The sequence below is a fragment of the Carassius carassius genome, chromosome 10 (genome assembly GCF_963082965.1).
Source record: "Carassius carassius chromosome 10, fCarCar2.1, whole genome shotgun sequence".
In the NCBI taxonomy this organism is placed as follows: Eukaryota; Metazoa; Chordata; class Actinopteri; order Cypriniformes; family Cyprinidae; genus Carassius; species Carassius carassius.
In genome coordinates, this window is record NC_081764.1 from 35574983 (window position 1) to 35594744 (window position 19762).

General features: G+C 42.4%; 1 protein-coding gene across 1 annotated transcript; it reads left to right on the forward strand.

Moving 5' to 3' along the window:
- The first annotated feature begins 7694 nt into the window (after positions 1-7694).
- LOC132151412 (RNA binding protein fox-1 homolog 2-like) lies at positions 7695-19698 on the forward strand. Its single transcript, XM_059559521.1, has 2 exons — positions 7695-8918; positions 19453-19698. The coding sequence occupies exons 1-2, from the start codon at positions 8631-8633 to the stop codon at positions 19681-19683; spliced, it is 519 nt and encodes a 172-aa protein (XP_059415504.1). The 5' UTR covers positions 7695-8630; the 3' UTR covers positions 19684-19698.
- The last annotated feature ends 64 nt before the right edge of the window (positions 19699-19762 follow it).

Here is a 19762-nt window from a genome sequence, read left to right on the forward strand (position 1 = left end):
CCGGGAACTCATGAGTCACGTCACTATTAATAATAATAACTCACACACACCAGAGCTGCATGGACGGACGCGTTTGCAAACAAAACACCAATAAGTTTGTTTAAGATGTTTTACTGTCTCTACTGTTAAAGTAACACTACACAGATCTACATGAACAGAACACGGCAGACACTCGCTTTATAACTGAGTGTTTGAACAGGAACACATTTTCGTATTAAAAGAGAAGCGTCTGTACTTTCACACGTGAGGCGCCACCTGCTGGAGGACACGCAGATCACAGCGCAGTTCCGCTTCCGGTCAGCAGCGGGATCTCTCGGCAATGTCCAGATTTTCTCGCAAATTATTGATCTTTTCTCCGCGATCACTGACTGCAGCACTGATCCTCTGATGGAGGATGCAGGGAACTGTTGAGCATCATCTTATGATGGTGAAAACTTTGTGGAAACTGGAAACACTTTATTTATTTCAGGATTCATAGATCAAAAACGGCATTTATTTGACATAAAAATATTTTGTAACATTATAAATGACTTTTGATCAATTTAATGTGTCACTGATGAATAATACATTTATTGAGAAAAAAATCTTTGAGTTGATTCAACATTGATAATAATCATAAATTTGAGCAGTAAATTTCTTGAGCAGTAAATCATCATATCAGAATGATTTCTGAAGATCATGTGACACTGAAGACTGGAGGAATGATGCTGAAAATACAGCGGAGCATCACAGAAATAAATTACACTTTAATAGAGATTCACACAGAAAACAGCTGTTTTACATTAGAATAATATTAAAATTTTTACTGTATTTTTTAATTAAATGAGTGCAGCCGTGCTGAGCAGAAGAGACTTCATTAAAAGGCCACATCCACACGAAGCCAGAGCTTTCTCTATTCTACAAAGACTTCGGTAAACACTGCGTCATCAGAAATATCTGCCTACACACGAACAGGGGCGGAGCCATCACTGGCGGCGCCAGGGGGGGTCCTGGGGGGTCTCAAGACCCTGCCAAAAAACGCCTTGACCCCCCACCCTCTTCCTCATTATATATATATATAAATATAAAAAAAATTATCTTCAAACTACGCAGAATAATAATAAATAATAATTATTTTGACATTTATTCGTACACTGAACGAGAACCGTTTCTGTCAGACGTGTCCGATTCGAGAATCGAGGAGCTGATGATACTGCGCATGTGTGATTCAGTGTGAAGCCGACCGACACACAGAGCGTCTGAACCGAACTGATTCTTTTGGTGATTGATTCTGAACTGATTCTGTGCTAGTGTTATAAGCGCGGGTAAACCGAAGGCTTGAATGAAGGGCAGTAATCACGAATGACATTACATCGAGCGCAAAAGAACCGGTCAACCATTTTTTTTTTCAACTGGTTTTATTTGATCGAACTGTCTGAAAGAACCGGTTCACTTGAGCACCTGCTCCTTTGCCCCTTAATGGCGCGTTTCCACCGAGTGGTATGGTACGGTACGGTACGGGTCGGGTCTGTTAACCATGATTTGGCTAGCGTTTCCACCGCCAACAGTACCCTTACTTGATAGGCGTGGTGTATTCCAGAAAGTAGCTTGACGTCATTTCGTCTTATGTGCTAACTAAGCAATATTGTTATAGATTAAATAACCCTACACTGAATAAATAAGTACAATACGCCCTGCCTGTGAAACCAGATTTTAACTGTGCCAACTGTAAACTACAGTCTATTCATTAAGCACTATGAAGGTTACTTTTTAAGATCATTAAACTTTTACATGAATCTGTTGATGCCTATATTATTACAAGTGCAATACTAGTTGTGGTTAATGATAGATTAGAAGTATAATTTTGAGAAAATAGTTATATCTGTAAGCTATTTTTTCTTTGTGCTTTAATGACACCAAAGTTCCCTCTCTGGTGCAGTATATTAGATATTTTAACAAATTTATATATTCTATCGTGTCCACGGGTAACTCTTACAATGTTTATAATACTTTATATAATACTTTATGTATTTTTTCATCCGGCGTATGATAGTTGCACTTTTAATTAAATGACCCACCATCACTGCGACATTGTATTAATCTTAACTTTTTTGTTTGTTTGTTTTCTAGATACTCAATCTGGTGCAAAATCAGCGCCGCAGACCAACCGTTTGGACTTTCAGCCGCTCAAATGACTGGTGGGATGTGATCGTTCCAGGATTCACACACACACAGTGGTTGAACAACTTCAGGATGTCTGAAGAAACATTTATATTCCTTTGTGCCATGGTGCATCCAGCAATGGAAAAGCAGGACACAAACTACAGAGAGTGTGTTCCCCTTAAGAAAAGAGTTGCCATTGCATTATGGAAGCTTGCAACCAACAGCGACTACAGAAGTATTGGCCATCTTTTTGGTGTCAGCAGAACAACAGTGTGTCTGTGCGTCCAGGAATTCTGCAAGGCCGCTAGCATGTTGTTAGTTCCAGAACAGATATGTTTCCCTGACCAGCAGAAGTTCAAAGAGATGGCAGCCTACTTTGAGAACCGGGTTGGGGCTTCCACAGTGTGTTGGTGCCATTGATGGGTCACACATACCCATAATAGCCCCAAAGGAGTACCACTGCGATTACTTTAATAGAAAAGGCTGGCATTCCATCATCCTGCAAGGAGTAGTTGACGGAAAAGGACTATTTCGGAGTGCATATGCAGGAATGGCTGGAAGTTTGCATGATGCTCGGGTTCTGAGACTATCTACATTGTGGGAGTTGGTCGAGCGTGGAAGCCTCTACCCAGCTTGCACCAGGAACATCAGTGGGGTGAATGCTGGCTTTTATGTGCTAGGAGACTCTGCCTACCCTGTCCTTTTGTCAAAGCAAAATTTCCTCTAATTTTTTTTGTAATAACATTCCCTTTTGTGAATGCCTGCCCATGCCCAATCATAATATTAGTACAATTTATTAATAATAATTTAGCTGTAAATAAAATGACCACCATGATGACCTTTCACCTGACGACGACGACCTCATCCGACCGGGACGATTCCTCATGCGCATTTTTTAATTGCTAGAGGATATTTTCAACGCAAATATATATATATTTTTTCTACAATAGCAACAGTGTTTACAACAGCAAGCGGCTTTAGCCTGTAAACTCAATAATATCTCTCTGGAAATAAATGTAAAAATATCAATGTCAATAAAAATGCATAATATTCCTGACATCAAAGTGCAGTGTGAAGGAGATGAATAACACATGTAGCCTGTCATTTGTTTACATTGCAAATGTGTTTCGCTTTTAGACAACAACAACTACAACAGTAATAATAATATAATATTAATCACTATATTCCAGTGTATCAGTTTTTTATGTTTTGTATCAATATTTAAGGTGGACTTATTGATTATGTGCAAGAGTAGTAGTGATGGTTAAAATAATAGATTAATGCTGGAATAGTGAATTGAGCCTTGTTCCTAGATGGACAGAGAGTGGAAAGTAATAGATCAAATGAGGAGATGGAGAAAGAGGAAGAAAAACAGGGAAATGTAGAGGCACAAGTGACAGAAAGAGAGCAGGTAACAGCAAGGAGACAGAGGTTGGTGAGAAAGAGGAACATGTAGAGGCACAAGTGTTTTCTATAGTTTTTACTATATCCGCTGTTCTTAATTATTCTGAAGAGAAGAAAAAGCCATCAGGTTTGGACAACTTAAGACATTTCAGTTTCTGATCCCAGAGCTATTATTATTTCAAACTTAAAATTGTATTCTCTATTAATTCTCTATTGGTGACGCGAACCATTAAAACGCCAACCCTTTAAAGTTTGAGCATATTGTTTGCAAACTGCAATTGATTAATTAATAAAAAACAAAGTAGTTGATATGCTGTGTTGTTTTTGTTGTTTAGTGGCAGTAATATGCAGTTATTAGCCGTGTCCACTGTATTTTTTGTTGGTTTTCATGAGACCCCCCTTGAAATGACCAGGACCCCCCATTGCCCCCCCTCAATCAAAATTGTCTGGAGCCGCCACTGGTGGCCACCACTGACGAAAGCATGGCCCCCCCTCTGGCCACCCCACTCAAAACTGTTTTTGTCCCTTTTTTTTGTTACCAAGAAATGCATTTATTAAGATGTGGAACACCGTATCTCTCTTTATGACCACATCAAAAGGGAGAATTGTCAGAAGCGCACTTCAGCTTCACCTCAGCGTCACAGAGGAGCTACAGCAGCCAAATCAGCTGAAGTAGAACAACTGTGAACTTCAGTCTGATGAAATGTTGTTAGACTAGTGTTACGTCCAGGCCCTACTTCATTGGGACTGTCTCTTCTGTGTATGTGCCTTGTGTGTTCCCTCTCAAGTGCTGATGAGGACTAACAGGTGAAGATCAAGTAGTGGATGATTCTTCTGATGACTGCCCTATCCTGATTGGCCCACAAGAGGAAACGCTTGGAGATAAAAGACCGAGCTGCGATGTCTGGAGTGAGAGCACCTTCTGCTGATGGCACTAGAGTTTGTAGCTGATTTGTTGTGATTAGAAGTTTTCTTTTGTTTTCATGGGAAGCTGTAGGGAGGTGGTTGCCCTTTATTTTGATTATACTTTTTCTCCTGTTTAAGATCAGTTAGGGAGTTAGGGTAATCTTTTGTATTTTTGTAGGTTAGTTAGGTTGTTTTGGGAGTGGTTATGTTGGCCTGGACCCCTCCTTGGGTTTGCTTGTGTTTAATAAATTCTATTCTGTTTTCACATTAATTGCGCTGTTGTGTGAGTCAGTAGAAGGGAAAAACTCCCTTTTTTTCCCCACCATTTTCTTTATTCCTCCCTCCCATCCCCTAGACTGGGGAGGTATGTAATACTAGCCTATATGTCAGTAAAACACACTTTCCTGTCCCATTAGCTGTTTTACTTTACTCTTCAACAGTCCACAGATCTGTTGTGCACGCTCTATATCACTTCATCATAAATAACCCGCACAAGAAATATGAGCATACATACCCAGTTCTGTCGTCAGTCATGCAATCTCCAGAAAGATGATTAAAGCTGCAAACTTTGCATGTATACGCATATGCAAGAACGTCGCTCAAATGCATGTACTAAAATATTCTATAATTCGAGAATACCTAAGGCACAAACTGATATATACTTTTATTTATAATTTAATGCATAGATAAATGTGAGCACAGTGCACTTATACTAGTATAAGTATACTCTCATTTATTTGTGCATTAAATTACAAATTTTACAGATCTAGTAGAACATGTATGAAAATGAAAATTGAAATGCATAAAATAACAAATTTATATCCTGGCATTTATGTCTACTGTTGACTTCCAGCCATTTTCACATCTTTCTGCGTGCATTTGGGAGTTTTGAGAAGTTGAATGAGCAATAAAGCTATAGTGAGCCCCTTTATTAAATACCTGGAGGTGAGGAATAATAGAAAAATTGTCATATTCACTCAGTATTACTTGACCTGATTCACAAATATCTCAATTACAGTTTAGTAGAAATAAATTGTACTTGTGTTTTTGGAACGAAAACAGTCCAGTACATTAGTCAAACACATTTTTATATTGTGCCCCCCCCATGAAAACGTCCTGGCTCCGCCACTGCACAGGAAACTACTCAAACTGGTGTAGTGTCAATGCCAGACCAGTGTGTGGCGCTGTAATTCTGCCACTGAGATACACTGACCATTTGTTATAGTACATTTTCTTTTGCTTTAGTAAAGTTAATAGGCTCAGTAGCTTCTGCAGCACACACACACAAAAATAATTGAAGTATTTCTTAAAGATGCACCTCCTCTTTTGTTTCATCCCCAGAGCGTTGGGTGTCTGGGCTTCAGGACAGGAGTGTGATCTGACCTGAGGATGACCCTCTGCTTCTGGACTCCAGACCCGTCACACACCTGCTTTGAGAGTCTGGACCAGCGCTAATCGCTTTCTGTGCAAAATAATGGCAGAAACTACTATAAACACAATTGTGAAAATGATTGATTTTGAAGGAGATTTTGTTTCTGAGGCAGTTTATTAATCTGCTCATTCACACACTTTTGAGTTCCTTTCATTTAAAGCCATTGGGTTTGGGGATTGTTTTAATTATTTTTTTTCATGAACTTGTTTATAGAGCTTTATGCCAACCAGTGTTAAATCAGAAGATAAATCAGAAGATAAATCATAGTATTTACACACATGCAGCTGCTCAGAAGGGAAGAGTAAGAGGACACAGGCATGTAAGTGTGTTAATTATGGAGTTCTTTAATGTTCAACACATCTGGCTAATATTCATATTTTGTGTCCTAAAGTAATGACGACACAAGCTCACACACAGTAAATGTTTTTCAGTGCACATTCAATTCTAATCTGACTCCAGTTTGACCTCGAATTTAGGTTGAGAGGCAAATTGGTTGTTTGTCTGTTTCTAATTATTATTATTATTGTCTTTAGCGTATGCTGGTTTATTCAGCAGAGTAAATTGATGTATTTAATGCTGTCAGGGCTGTATTTTCTGACTTCTGTTGTAGTTTTGTTCATAGTGTTTGAAGACGAAGCATCACACAACCTGTAAATGTAGATTTATCTGTTGAATTTGACTTTTAGAGCTAATAACAGATAAACTGAAATAGACGTCCAGGACGGAGAGGATGAAGATGAAGCAAGTCAAGTGTGTTCATAGAGTTTTCCACGGGCCAGTCTGAATAAAGATAGATTTGAATAACAGAAAGACACGATATTGTCAGACCTGATGTTTTATTCTTATCCAAAACAAGATATGAGTGTGATGTGTCCCAAAAAGATCCCAAGATCAGCATTTTCTATCTGAAATAAAAAGCTTTTGTAACATTATACATATACCATTCAAAAGCTTGGAGTCGGTATAATTTACATTTTTTACTTTTTGGAGAAATGATAGAAATTACAAATTTTTTTTTGCATTGATAGAAAACTGAGCATCGCTGGCTCTCAAAGGCAACTGAGTGAGCTTTGCAAGTTTTGATGACGGAGAGATTTTGTTAGCAGAAATAAGTATATACTTCCATATGAGCATTAGGCTTGTGAGAGTAAACCAGAGCTGCTGTTTTGACACACAATCCCCTGGTTTCACAGACAGGGCTTAAGACTAGTCCTAGACTAAAATGTAAGTCTGAGCTGTTTCCACTGAAATAAACTTGCACTGACTGATCTTAAAAATATATCAGTGCCTTTTTAGTTTTAAGATGCACATCGGTAATGTTTTTTTTCTAAGCATGTTTATAAAAATTACTTAAATGTCCTAATTGATCTATGGTCTAATCCTGGCTTAGTCTAAGCCCTGTCTGTGAAACCGGGCCAATATTAGCTGTTCTTATCAATACTGCTCTGTTCAGATCAATATGTGTCAGTGACACTCAACATCCATCACAACAGGAAAGGTCTCTAGAATTTGGGGGACCGGGGCTAGTTGTCACACAGTGAATATTTCTCACAGTGTAGAATTATAGAAAGTCCAGTTTCATTTCATCTTAAGAGATCTGAAGTGGGGTCAGTTTTTCCCTCTTTAAGCGAGTGTGAGTTCATCACACATGGAGAAGAACACAAGAAAGAAACGGATATAGATTTTCAATCAGATGCTCATATTTTTTTTGGAATGTAAATCAATCCCATTTTGCCCGCTTACTCCTAAACTGTGACCAATCCTGAGCACAGAGAACAGACTTCATGAAGAGCACGTGAGACGGTGGTGGCAGCGCGTGGCCGCCAGATGTCGCGCTCACGCCACTAACGCGCCTCGGTGTCATGTTTCACCGCGAATCCAGCAGGAACACACCGAACCGCGTTTGAACCACATAATCAATAACTGTGCGCGAGCTCTGATCATCTGCTCGTATCGACACGTCAGTATGAGCGGATCCGCGCAGGTCTCCAGCACACTCGGTCTTTCAGCTCCTGAAGACGCGTCTGGTGTTCTCCGAACGGAACGCTAATTATCGGCTCGTTACATGTTGGCGTTTCCCGGTGTAGCATCGCGGGTTCAAGCAAAGAAAAAACGCTGAGAGTATAAAAATACACATCTAGTCAGACGCATGTTGTCCCCGAGTTAAACGCTTAAAGCGCTTCGTGCTCAACCGGGGAAAACGGGAAACTGCAGCAAGAATAAAGCAGCGAGAGCGCGAGGAAACCGGAGAGGAGGGGCGCGTGTGCGCGAGCGTTTCCTCTCCGCCGCAAGAATCCATAGAGAGAGAGAGAGAGAGAGAGAGAGAGAGAGAGAGAGAGAGAAGAAAGGAAAGCAAAGCAAAGGAAAGCAACAGCAGCTCCACGCCACTCCTTTGTTTTAGGAAATCGCTTGAATCTATCGAAGGACTAGAATGATGCATCGCGTTTCTCTCGCCGTTTTCCGCGACGCCTGTGTTTAAAGGCGAACTTGACGGTTTTGTGTTTTATTTGGTTGGAAGAGCGCTTGAGATCCGAGACCTTCGGACGCATTACGCGTTTCCTTCGCGTTCGTCCTCCACGCGCTAGACTCGGTCTCCACCGTTTTCAGCTCCACGCCGAAGCTCGTTTGTGTTTCTGCTCGCGGTTCGAGTCTGTTGTTCGCGTCCAGGCCTCAGATACTCGCTACTCTTCAAAGGCCTTTAATGCGGCACGCGCGCGTCACATTGTAACGGGTTTCCACGCGTCAGATGAGCGTCGGTTCTGATCCTCTGCAGAACTCCTCGTCTGCGTTATTCGCTCTTCATACGCAACATCTGCGGCCCTCTTCAATGTTAATGTCGACCGACGTCGCATCTGTGATGCTGCCCGTGAGCCACGGGATCCTGGAGCACGAGCGGGATCTGGACTCCGGTTCGGCGGCGGCTCGGGGGATGAAGCGCGGGGATCCGGAGCCGGAGGGCGGCTTGGCGGCGGGGGATTCGATCGGGGCTGAATGCAAACGAGCGCGGATGGACGGTACCGAGGACACCGGACAGGTAAGCGTTAAAACCACCATTCTGTATGAAGCTTGTGACGCTGGTGGGCTCTCGGGTCTGATCGTGACCCGCAGGCCGTTATATGAGCGGATTCAACTTCTCTGTCCCGCTGCTGCTCAATGTTTCTGAATCATGAAGCAATCTCCTCCGAGGCCTGCAGTCACCTCCTCTCCATCCTGCGGTACTTTACCTCCTCCTCCTCCACCAGCACTCCTCTGTCTCACCCTCTGTGATCTCATCCCTCACTTCAGCGTCTTCTCCATCTCTCTCTCTCTCTCTCTCTCTCTCTCTGTTCATTCTCCAGTAAGTAAAGTGCTTCACGGACTCTAATGGCTCACGGTTTCTTTAAACTGCCCCATGATGGCTTTAGACCAGCAGATGTGTGTGTGTGTGTGTTTTCGCTGGTGTAGTCCAAAAAAGGTATTGATGTGCTGGAGAGAGTCTGGAAATAGCCTGCAGCAGGGCCGGGATGAGGGGGGGCCGCGGGAATCAAACCATGCATTTCTGAAAAGCAGGAGAGGAGCAAATGCAAGGATTGCGGTGTGTGAACACAGGAGTCTCGTCCAGCCGTCTGAGAGAGGAATACTGGCTCCCAGGTTCAGCTTCTCTAGTTCCTTCCGCTCATGCGATGCTATTTTTATATTTTTTGTGAATCCAAACATCATTGGTCACAAAGTGCAGGAACTCATTGAGCTGCGGTCCTCTGTTCACTCCTCTAGCGTCAGTGGTTTTAAATCACATCAGTTCTCACACACACACACACACACACAGAAGAGGATTTGCTGTATCACTGACAGTAAAGAGGCTTTTTGTTGTGCTAAAGAGATCTACACTTGTTTCAGAGTGGCATTAGTCTCTGATCTCCCATTTATCCTGACGTGGGCTGCTGGGAGGGGGGTCACACACACACACACACACACACACACACAAACACACACACTGATTGGAGATTTAGAGATAAGCCTTTGCATTTTGACATCACGCACAGAGCTGTGTTTATTGAATGTCCTCAGTGTTGTGCTGCAGTCGGGTCACTCATGTTTTCATCACGCTGTAACGTGCCCTACTTACCCCACGTCTCCAGTAATTACCCTTATGAGATTGCACACACATGTTACCATGGCAACTTTGAACTGTGACCCCATGAGCAGAGCAGTAAAATGGGGGTGTGATGGTTATTGCGATAGACAATAGAGCGAGCGCACGTGTCTCCGCTGGTTTGTGTCAGTGAATCAGAACTGCTGCACATTACTAGTCTTGAGGTGAACCATTAAACTGATGGTGAGGAGGTGCACTAAAGTACGACACACTGCTGAAATAAAAACAGTAGAGTGAGCAGTTGTGCTTTATTTAGTGTGTTATGTTGGTCTTCCAGTGTTAATAGTGTAAATTCATCTCTGGTCTTGGTTTTGCTGTGTTCAGTGACAGGAACTCTACACAAGCGTGGCATTAATGTAGGAGCGCAGTCCTCTAGAGGCATGGAGTTAAACTCTTAATCAAACAGCTCGATATAAAAAGACGTTCCCTCCAGCTGTAGTGCTGAGAATGCAGTTTTTCCCGAGTGTGTGTGTCGAGTTTATTCCCTCTTCAGTGACCTTCTGAAAGAGCTTTGTTTCTTTGAGTGTTGAGCAATGTGTTTTTCATTTTCTTGGTCTTAGTTTTTTCAGTACCTCATTGAGTGAGTCTCTCTCTCTCTCTCACACACACACATACACGACTGATGTCAGGACGCCAGACCTCCATCTTAAATGCGTTCAGCAGTAACACACTTTCTCCTCCTTCAGCTCCGTCTGTTCAGGTTCTTGTTGTTCTCCTTAAACAGGAAGTTACAGGTCAGTAAGATTGAAGGAATCATAGTTTCTGCTCTTTTAGAAGATCTGTGAGTGCTTCCAGTGAGACACCACTCTGTGTCTGTGTTTATGTGTGTGTGTGTGTCTGTGTGTCTGTGTGTGTGTGTCTCTCTCTCTCTCTCTGTGTGCGTGTGTGTGTGTGTGTGTGTGTCTGTCTCTCTGTCTCTGTGTGTGTGTCTGTCTGTCTCTCTGTCTCTGTGTGTGTGTGTGTGTGTGTGTCTGTCTCTCTGTCTCTGTGTGTGTGTCTGTCTGTCTCTCTGTCTCTGTGTGTGTGTGTGTGTGTGTGTGTGTGTCTGTCTCTCTGTCTCTGTGTGTGTGTGTGTGTGTGTCTGTCTGTCTCTCTGTCTCTGTGTGTGTGTGTGTGTGTGTGTCTGTCTGTCTCTCTGTCTCTGTGTGTGTGTGTGTGTGTGTCTGTCTCTCTGTGTGTGTGTTGGCGGTCCTGAAGGAGACGAGGCCCATGACGGGGAGGAGGAGTGCTCCTCAGTGACTCATTGTCTCTCTCGTCTGTTTCACACACACATGTTCTCCAGATGTTTCTGTCTGTATTTAGTGCTGGTCTGAGCTGCTCCTCAGATTTCAGCAGAACACACACTCACACCTTCAGTCTGTCAAACACACATCCAGCTCCTATTTCACCCCAAAACCAGGAGAATGAAGCTGTATTCTGAACAATGGCCATCATTTCAAGCCTTTTTTAGGACCATGAAGGTTTTTCCATTGTGACATTGTTTTTCACTTCCATTTGTGTCACATAAAGAAATGGATAAAGCATCTGTTAAATAAGTGTGAATATAAGTAAAAATACAATGATATAATTGTAAAGTTCAACTGTTTTGACAGAATTGAACATACACAGACTTTAATTGACTAACTCTGGGCTGATTTATTCCAATAATGTCTTGTTTTTTAGATCACAGCAATGAGTCACCGTTAATAATAATGCAGAAGAAGCTCTGAAGGATTACTGAAAGAGTGATCCTAAAGCCCAGCATGGCTCTGTAAATAGGGTTTGTTTCTTGTGTGGGTTCCTGAGGTGAAGTGTGCACGCAGAGTCAGTGTGAGGACTGTAGTGTGCACTGCTGAGTGTTCCCTCAGGAGACTGCAGGAGGCTCAGAGAGAGCGTTCTCAACAGACGTCCTCGTGTGTGTGTGTGTGTGTGTGTGTGTGCTGCTCATCTTCTTGTTTTAATGTGTAAACAATAGCTGGGTTTGACCCCTGACGGACCACCGCTAATCTGATTACACACCACTACAGCCCAATTAAAGCTCCCCGACACAAACACATGTGAACGCAATCCCATAATGCACTGCTCTTAAGCTCAGTGAAAATAAACCAAGATAGCATATGAAGCGGGAGGAATGTTGAACATAAGATTTTAGTGTTAAATATCATTAAATGATTGCTTCTGTTGTCCTCCTCTGTATTAGCGTCTGCTGAATGATTAGATGTGAACACGAAGAAGTTTCAGTTCAGATCACAGCTGCATGTTCTCTCTCTATACAGAGTTTTGAGAAGTTGTGTTAGCAACACGCCGAGAGCTAACGATGGACCGTCGTCAGGCTGGACTCGTTTAGTGGAGGATGGGTTCTGACCATGGCCGAGATGCTTTGGTAGTGTCCGGTCTCCTCTGAGGTCATCAGGCCGTGTGTGTTGTTCTCTCAGTCCACTCGAGGAGGTCACCGGTCACTCAGCGCTCTGAAACACTGCATCAGCTCTTTCTGCAGATCAGACCTCCAGGATTCACCAGCAACACACAATCAAAGCATCCTGTGCATCTCGAATATGAGATATTTCTGCACTTTATCATTTTACTGCATGAACGCTGGTCAGGAAATCCTTCATGTGACACTGGGTTCATCGATGCTCTTTCGGCCGGTCAGGTGAAGGATGCACACATTTAATAACTCTTGGACATGACACTAGATCTGCTAATAAATCTGAATCTTGTTCAGAAGAACACACACGAGGAGTGTTTAGATCAGCATCATAGATTACAGCAGCTGTAGAGAGAGTGTGTGTGTGTGTGTGTGTGTGTGTTCAGTTGGTGTAGTTAAGCTCACTCTTTATCTTCTTTTTCTCTGTGTAATCCCTCCATCCGTCTCTATCCATTTATCAGCAGTCGTTTGACTGAGCTTCACATCTGCTCTGTGTTCAGGTTTTGCGCACAATTTAATGTCTGTAAATATCGTGATTATTGTAATATCATATCGGAAAAGTATGGTATATTTTCTTATGATGCTAAAAAATAAACTTGTGGGCTGTTGAACGTTATAGGATTTGAAGAATAAACTGAAGTAAATGGAATATTATGTCCTGAGAAGGTGAAATTCCTTGTGCTGTGTTTTGACATGTTGAAACTTGCTCCGGGAACGCTAGTTTAGCTGGCTAATCGCTAACTAATGGAGAATAAATGAGTATTGTCAGTTTTTAGATTTTTAATCAGGCAACAGAAAAAAATCAAGAAAGAATTTAGAAAAAATTGTTTTTAGATTAAGTGCAGAGAGAGAAAGAGAGTCAGAGAACAAGTGAGTGATATAAGAGGAGAGATAGAAGAGCTGAACGCACGAGAGAGAGAGAGAGAGAGAGAGAGATAGAGGAGGGGAGCGAGTGAGCGAGGGGGAGAGACAGAGAGAGAGAGCGAGCGAGGGAGATCCTGAAGTGTGTGTGAGTGTGTCAGGAGCTCGTCTGAAGGCAGGAAGTGCTTCTGTGTGTGTGTGTGTGTGTGTGTGTGTGTGTGTGGTGTTCAGGAGATGATGGGAGTCTGTTACCCTCCTGTGCAGCCGGTGAGTGTTCAAACATTTATGTTTCTGTGTTTCCTGCATGGACACATCCAGCGTGATGTGTGTGTGTGTGTGTGTGTGTGTGTGTGTGTGTGTGAGAGAGCGCTTGGATAAGTAAACTGCATTCTGCTAAATGCATAAATGTTATTTTAGAAATTACAGAATTTGCAGCTGCAGATGACACCTTCAGTGTGTGTGTGTGTGTGTGTGTGTGTGTGTCAGAGTGAGTGTGTGTGTGTGTGTGTGTGTGTGTGTCAGAGTGAGTGTGTGTGTGTGTCAGAGTGAGTGTGTGTGTGTGTGTGTCAGAGTGAGTGTGTGTGTGTGTGTGTGTCAGAGTGAGTGTGTGTGTGTGTGTGTCAGAGTGAGTGTGTGTGTGTGTCAGAGTGAGTGTGTGTGTGTGTGTGTCAGAGTGAGTGTGTGTGTGTGTGTGTGTGTCAGAGTGTGTGTGTGTGTGTGTCAGAGTGAGTGTGTGTGTGTGTGTGTGTGTGTCAGAGTGAGTGTGTGTGTGTGTGTGTGTGTCAGAGTGAGTGTGTGTGTGTGTGTGTGTGTGTGTGTCAGAGTGTGTGTGAAGCAGGTTCCTCCGAGCGTGCTGGAGGTGAGGAGGCTCTGGTGTTTCTCCAGCTGTCTCTCTTGACTGAAGGCACCAGGTGTTCTCGAGCAGTTGTTCTTCATCTGTCTGTCTGTCTTCACATCTGTCTCTCTCACACACACACACACACACACACACACACACACACACACACACACGGCATCAGGATTAACGTGCTGCGATACACATCAGTCTTTTATTAGTCAAAAGCTGTCTGTCTTGTACCTTGGAATCTGTCTCTCTCTCCTGCTGTTTCCCGAGGGCTCGAGCAGCTGTTTTCTCCGGGTTTTCCTTTAACAGCAGGAATGGGATTGGGATGAGGGGGGAGGGGTGGGGAAATAGGTTTGTGAAGGTGAAAGTGAGGAGAAGAGGCAGAGACAGTAAGTGACTAAAGCTAGCTGAGGTAAGCTGAACCCCTGCAGCGAGGGAGAGACTCTGACCCGTCCTCACCATCTCACGCTCAGCTGCCCTGCTTATACATCCAAATAGAGCTCTGTATTCACCCTGAAACACTGTTGATGTTAGGATCCTGTTTTGGACATCTGACACACACACACACACACACACACACACACACACCTAAATGAGGACAGATCCATGTTGTTTTACATGACGTTCACACAAACCCTAAGCTATGAATGTTTGTCTCAAATGTAGGTGTAGCCTGTGCGTGATCTCTGGTGACTGCACATAGTCACAGGATGAGTTGATCTTGAACATGAGAATGTAAAGGAAGATGCTAGAGATGATACTGAGAGCTGATCATTCAGGATGACACACCGCTGCTCTTACTGTACACACGGTTAAATGCGTCTCAGACGTGAGCAATGCAGCGATGTGAGGCATTAATGAGATCAACACACAGGCGATTCATGCCGAGGAGACGCAGCACAGTATAAACCGTGAGCTGGAACAGAGATGTCAGTCATGCTGCTTGTTTGCTTTTCTTGGGTTGGTTCCTCGGTGTGAGAGTTCAGCGGTGACGCTGTGCTGGAGAACAGTCTCTGGTTCTGCTCAGAGACTGATGAGTTTGTGTGTTTAGAGCAATGGAGCAGTCGTCTTTCTAAACTAGAAGAAGACACATGTGCTGAGGGAGGAGTGTGTGTGAGAGAAACACACACACCGAGTGACTGTTTGTCTCTCAAACATCAGTGTTTGCAGCCCTTTATTTAGACCCATGAACCTTTGGACCCATACTGGGCTCTGCTGGACTCTGATTGGTCGGGGCAGAAGGAACGGGCACGCCCCCTTAAGAGAGAGAGGCCTGAGGTCGGGTTACAGCTGACCAATCAGCAGTGGCTGTGGGCGTGTCCAGCTGATCCTCGATCTCTGCTCTCAAGAGAGTCCGCTCACTCAGCAGCCGTCATGCAAGACTCTGTAACTTCAGTACCATTTATGTATTTATTGTATTCTCCTGAGAACCAGAAAAAAGATGATTTGGGAATTTTAGCATTTTATTTCATGTCATTGCATAGTTTAGAGCATGAGAAAAAAAATTTAAAGACATTTTTGAAAAAAAATATCATATTTTATTCTATGTTCTCTCTAGAGGACACTAGTAGTCAGTTTAAAAAAATAAATTTAAAAAATGGCATGAATAAACATCAAAAAGTAAAAAAAAATTAGATTTTTAAATCCATTTTTAGATTTCAGGATTTTTTTTTTTTATGACAAACTTTAAGGATGATAATAAAAATATATAACAAAATGATTTGACAGTTTTGTTTTATGCTATATATGTGTGTGTAACAAAAAAAAGCATATCTATACACTGTATCTAATTTACATATTATTGTGCTGTTGGGACAGCATTTTCAAAAAAAGTATTGTCATAATGGGAGTAATAATTGGCCAGATTTTCATTAATATTTAATATTTCATAAGAATATTGAAATCATTTATTTTCCTTTTCAATTATGTCTCCCAAAATGCATAATAAACATGCTTTTAGTCCTGGTGTCCTCTACAGTGGACATGTTTGAAATGATGTCCTGTTTCATAACAGGAAGTTATAATTTGGATATTCCTGAGATGTTGCTTTATGACAAACAATTTGAACACGATTCAGATTTAAATGACGATTACAAAATATAATCATAGTTCTATAATAGGGTTGGCATCCTATTTCAGTCTTCAGAAAGGAAATGAAGTGTAGCCTCTCGACGGGAGGATAAAAAAATATTTCAATACTTTTTCTCGCAATTATATCGTTGGGTAAGTATGGGCGACTGTATCTTATTTGGGGCATTAGGGAGCCGCTATTGAAACCACGTTTGAATTGCACTCTCTCATTTTACTTTCACTTTCATGATTCGCGATCACAAGGACTCTGTAGGGAGCGCAGTACTTCCCACTCATTTGACAACGCAACACCACAAGTGCTGTTCTGCGCAAAACGTGCAAAATATAATCGTCAGTGAACAGTGGCTCTGTGTAGTAAATGCTGCTCCATGTGAAAGATGCACATTAAATATAACGTGCGGTTTATCGTGCAGCCCTAACGCAGGCGGCTACAATAATGCACTCCTCTGTTTTCTGATGGACGTGTCAGTGAGCTCTTCGCTGATTGGCTTGAGCGAGAACCCTTTAGGCAAATTTTCTGCTAGAGATGGAATTCTTTAACTTGAGCATGACACACGAATGAAGCGATTATCACGTGTGCGCGGCAAAATCATCGCACATTTCACGTCATTCACGTCGCCTGCCGCAAATTCACCTCCATTCACGTCTTTACATTGACTTGGTGTGTAATCTACTCTCGCAAAAAAATGATTACATTTGCGTTTGGTGTGAACACCATAAGTGCTTCAACTTATTTGTTATTTGCCAAAATTTCTTATTTTCATTTAAGTTTGTATTCAGTGTTTGTATTTAATTTTACTTAGCTTTATTTCAAATAATGAAAACCATTTTTAGTGTTAGTTTTAGTTAACAATATTAACAGGTCTGAGGGGATAAAAAAATCTCCAAAACTGTTCGTCAGGATCATGTTTCTGCAATCAAATCTAACAAAGGTGGTGCCATAAAAGTGCTTCAAATCAGTCTAAAAACGATATTTGAAAAATATTCTAAGTATGTTTTAATGTAGCACTATTGAGCGATGTGATTCCTCACTCTTCTAAAGCGTCTGAATGATTCTCCTGTAACGTCTCGTGATCAGGGCGTCTGTGATCGCTACAGTAGACGGGCGACCCGTGGCACAGCTGCACATTAGACCGATGCCAGCTGACCCGTAACTAAAGCTGCCCTCGCTCGGCTGAACACACACTCCTCTCTCCGACTGACGGATCACAGAGATATGGATTAATTAGGCCTCTAGTGCAACTGAAGGGAATCGGTTCAGCTCTGATTCTGTGAGACGCATCACTGTCATGAGACTCAACACAAGAGAATCAATAAACTACAGTCCATGCAGTTAGCACAAGACCGATCACGCTTCACTGCGTCGTGCAGAAGTGACCGCGCCAGTGTGAGTCAACAAACAACACTGAGACTCAAATGGAGTGTGTGCTCCAGCACTTCAGTCTGAATGAACAGCTGATTCGTAATGATTTGGAGCAGTAATGATTGAGGAAGTGGAAATGACAAGTATTGAGAGGATACTGCTGATGAATTCTGAAATGTAGCTCATTAATGTTCCTGTGGTTAACGGGAAGATCTCAGAGCTATAAATACCAGGCTGTCTCTCTCTCTCTTCTCATCCTGCTGCCATGTAGGGAAGAGATGCTGGAGGAGGAATGCACACTTAACAGAACAGTGTCTTCCCCTCTCTCTCTCTCTCTCTCTCTCTCTCTCTCTCTCTCTCTCTCTCTCTCTCTCTCTCTCTCTCTCTCTAGCTCTCTCTCTTTGTCTCTCTTGCTCGCTTGCTCTCTCGCTCTGTCTCGCTCGCTCGCTCGCTCTCTGTCTCGCTCGCTCGCGCGCTCTCTCTCGCTCTCTCGTTCTCTCTCTCTCTCTCTCTCTCTCTCTCTCTCTCTCTCTCTCTCTCTCTCGCTCTCTCGTTCTCTCTCTGTCTCTGACTGAATCTCATGAAAACACATTTCACCACAAAATAAATTTATTTTATATATAACTTTTTGCATGAAGAAAATGAAGGCTTTTTTAACTTTTAAGCACATCCTGACTATCACTAACCAATTCTGCTACTGTTGTTGTATCCAATTTTTGCGGTCCACCGATATTGGTTTTTTGACCACTGATGCCGATATCTTGGACAATAGCCGATATAAATAAATACTATCTACTTTATTTTAATTAATATTTAAGAAATTTTAAGTCATTCAACAATGGAATTAAATGTGTAAAATAAACAGTTTAATTGACAAAGTATTTTTCACAAATAAATACATATTTAATAAAAATATAATTAAAAAGTAAACCCTGTAACTAACAGGGCACTCAGTATTCTGGGAAGTTTGTGTTCATAGGGAGCTGGATTTGACTTAGTTTGTGATATTAAATGTTCATTAGTCATTCAAAGATTTGTTTAAATTATATAAATGCGTATTAGTTTACTGCTGACGGCAAACGAGAAAGTATTATAATGTTTGCCTTTTTATTACTAGCAGAAAAACTTCGGCCGATGCGATAATTGAAAAATGCCAAATATCGGCCGAAATATCGGCCTTGGTGATATATCGGTCAACCAATGTTTGTTCTATTTCAAAAAAAAACTCCCTTCCATTACTGCAACGCAAGAATAACATGGATGGTATTTGTTATATTGTCTCAATATGAGTTTTTTTTACTTTTTTTTTTTTTTTTGGTATAAAATCGTGAGTGCATAATGGCACAATGTAAAAAAAAAAAAGAGACCACATGTAATAAAAATTTTTCCTTCTGAAAAATAATTTCTGCATGTGTTGTTGGATTCACTCAAAGCGCAGTAATCAGTCACGGTTTACATTATGGTGATATTTCCCCATCCGATGTGGGATCTGTGATCAGAAACTCTTAGCTAGCTTCTTCTGCGTGTCGTCTGCTGTGCTAGCTTATGTGTCTAAATTATGCAGGAGGACCTCATTAATATTGAACAGCTGCCTGAGTCCACTTGTCACCAGAAAGAGAGAAATGTAATATCTCTGGCTTTTAGTGGCGTCATCTGTGAGAGGAATGCATTACCGTCTCTCTCTCTCTCTCTCTCTCTCTCTCTCTCTCTCTCTCTCTCTCTCTCTCCATTCCAGTTGATTTCACTTTTCCTCTGGTCTCACTCTGATGGCGGTCGCTCTGTTAAGTGAGCTGTGTTTCCTCCGCTGTCTCACTCTCTCGGTGGATCTCAGGTCGATTAACGCTGCTCTGTGTCTGTCTCTGATCTGCAGGCTTCACAGGACACGATGGGAGCTGTGGAGGGTGTGGTGGCTCCGTTCTCCTCCTTCCCTCCTCCTCCGCCTCCTCCTCCTCAGAACGGCCTGGCGCTGGAGTTTGGGGCCGGCAGCATTTACACCACAGGGGGCCAAACGGAGGCCCCTGCAGGGGTCAGCAGCACCCCCTCCTCTAACCCCAGCGCTCAAGTAAGTGCTAAAGCTCCTCGAGCAGATGGTGACATCTGAGCACTCACACCATTTGAGCAGCTGGAACAACAAACGTGTTGAACAGCTTCCTGTCGCTCAGTCTTTGGTCTTGGTGGCC

What these genes read in the sequence shown, in the direction of transcription:
- LOC132151412 (XM_059559521.1), top strand. Translation starts at nt 8,631, where the DNA reads ATGAGCGTCGGTTCTGATCCTCTGCAGAACTCCTCGTCTGCGTTATTC. An exon ending in GTACCGAGGACACCGGACAG is followed by an intron (nt 8,919 to 19,452) that starts GTAAGCGTTAAA and finishes TCTGATCTGCAG; the next exon opens with GCTTCACAGGACACGATGGG.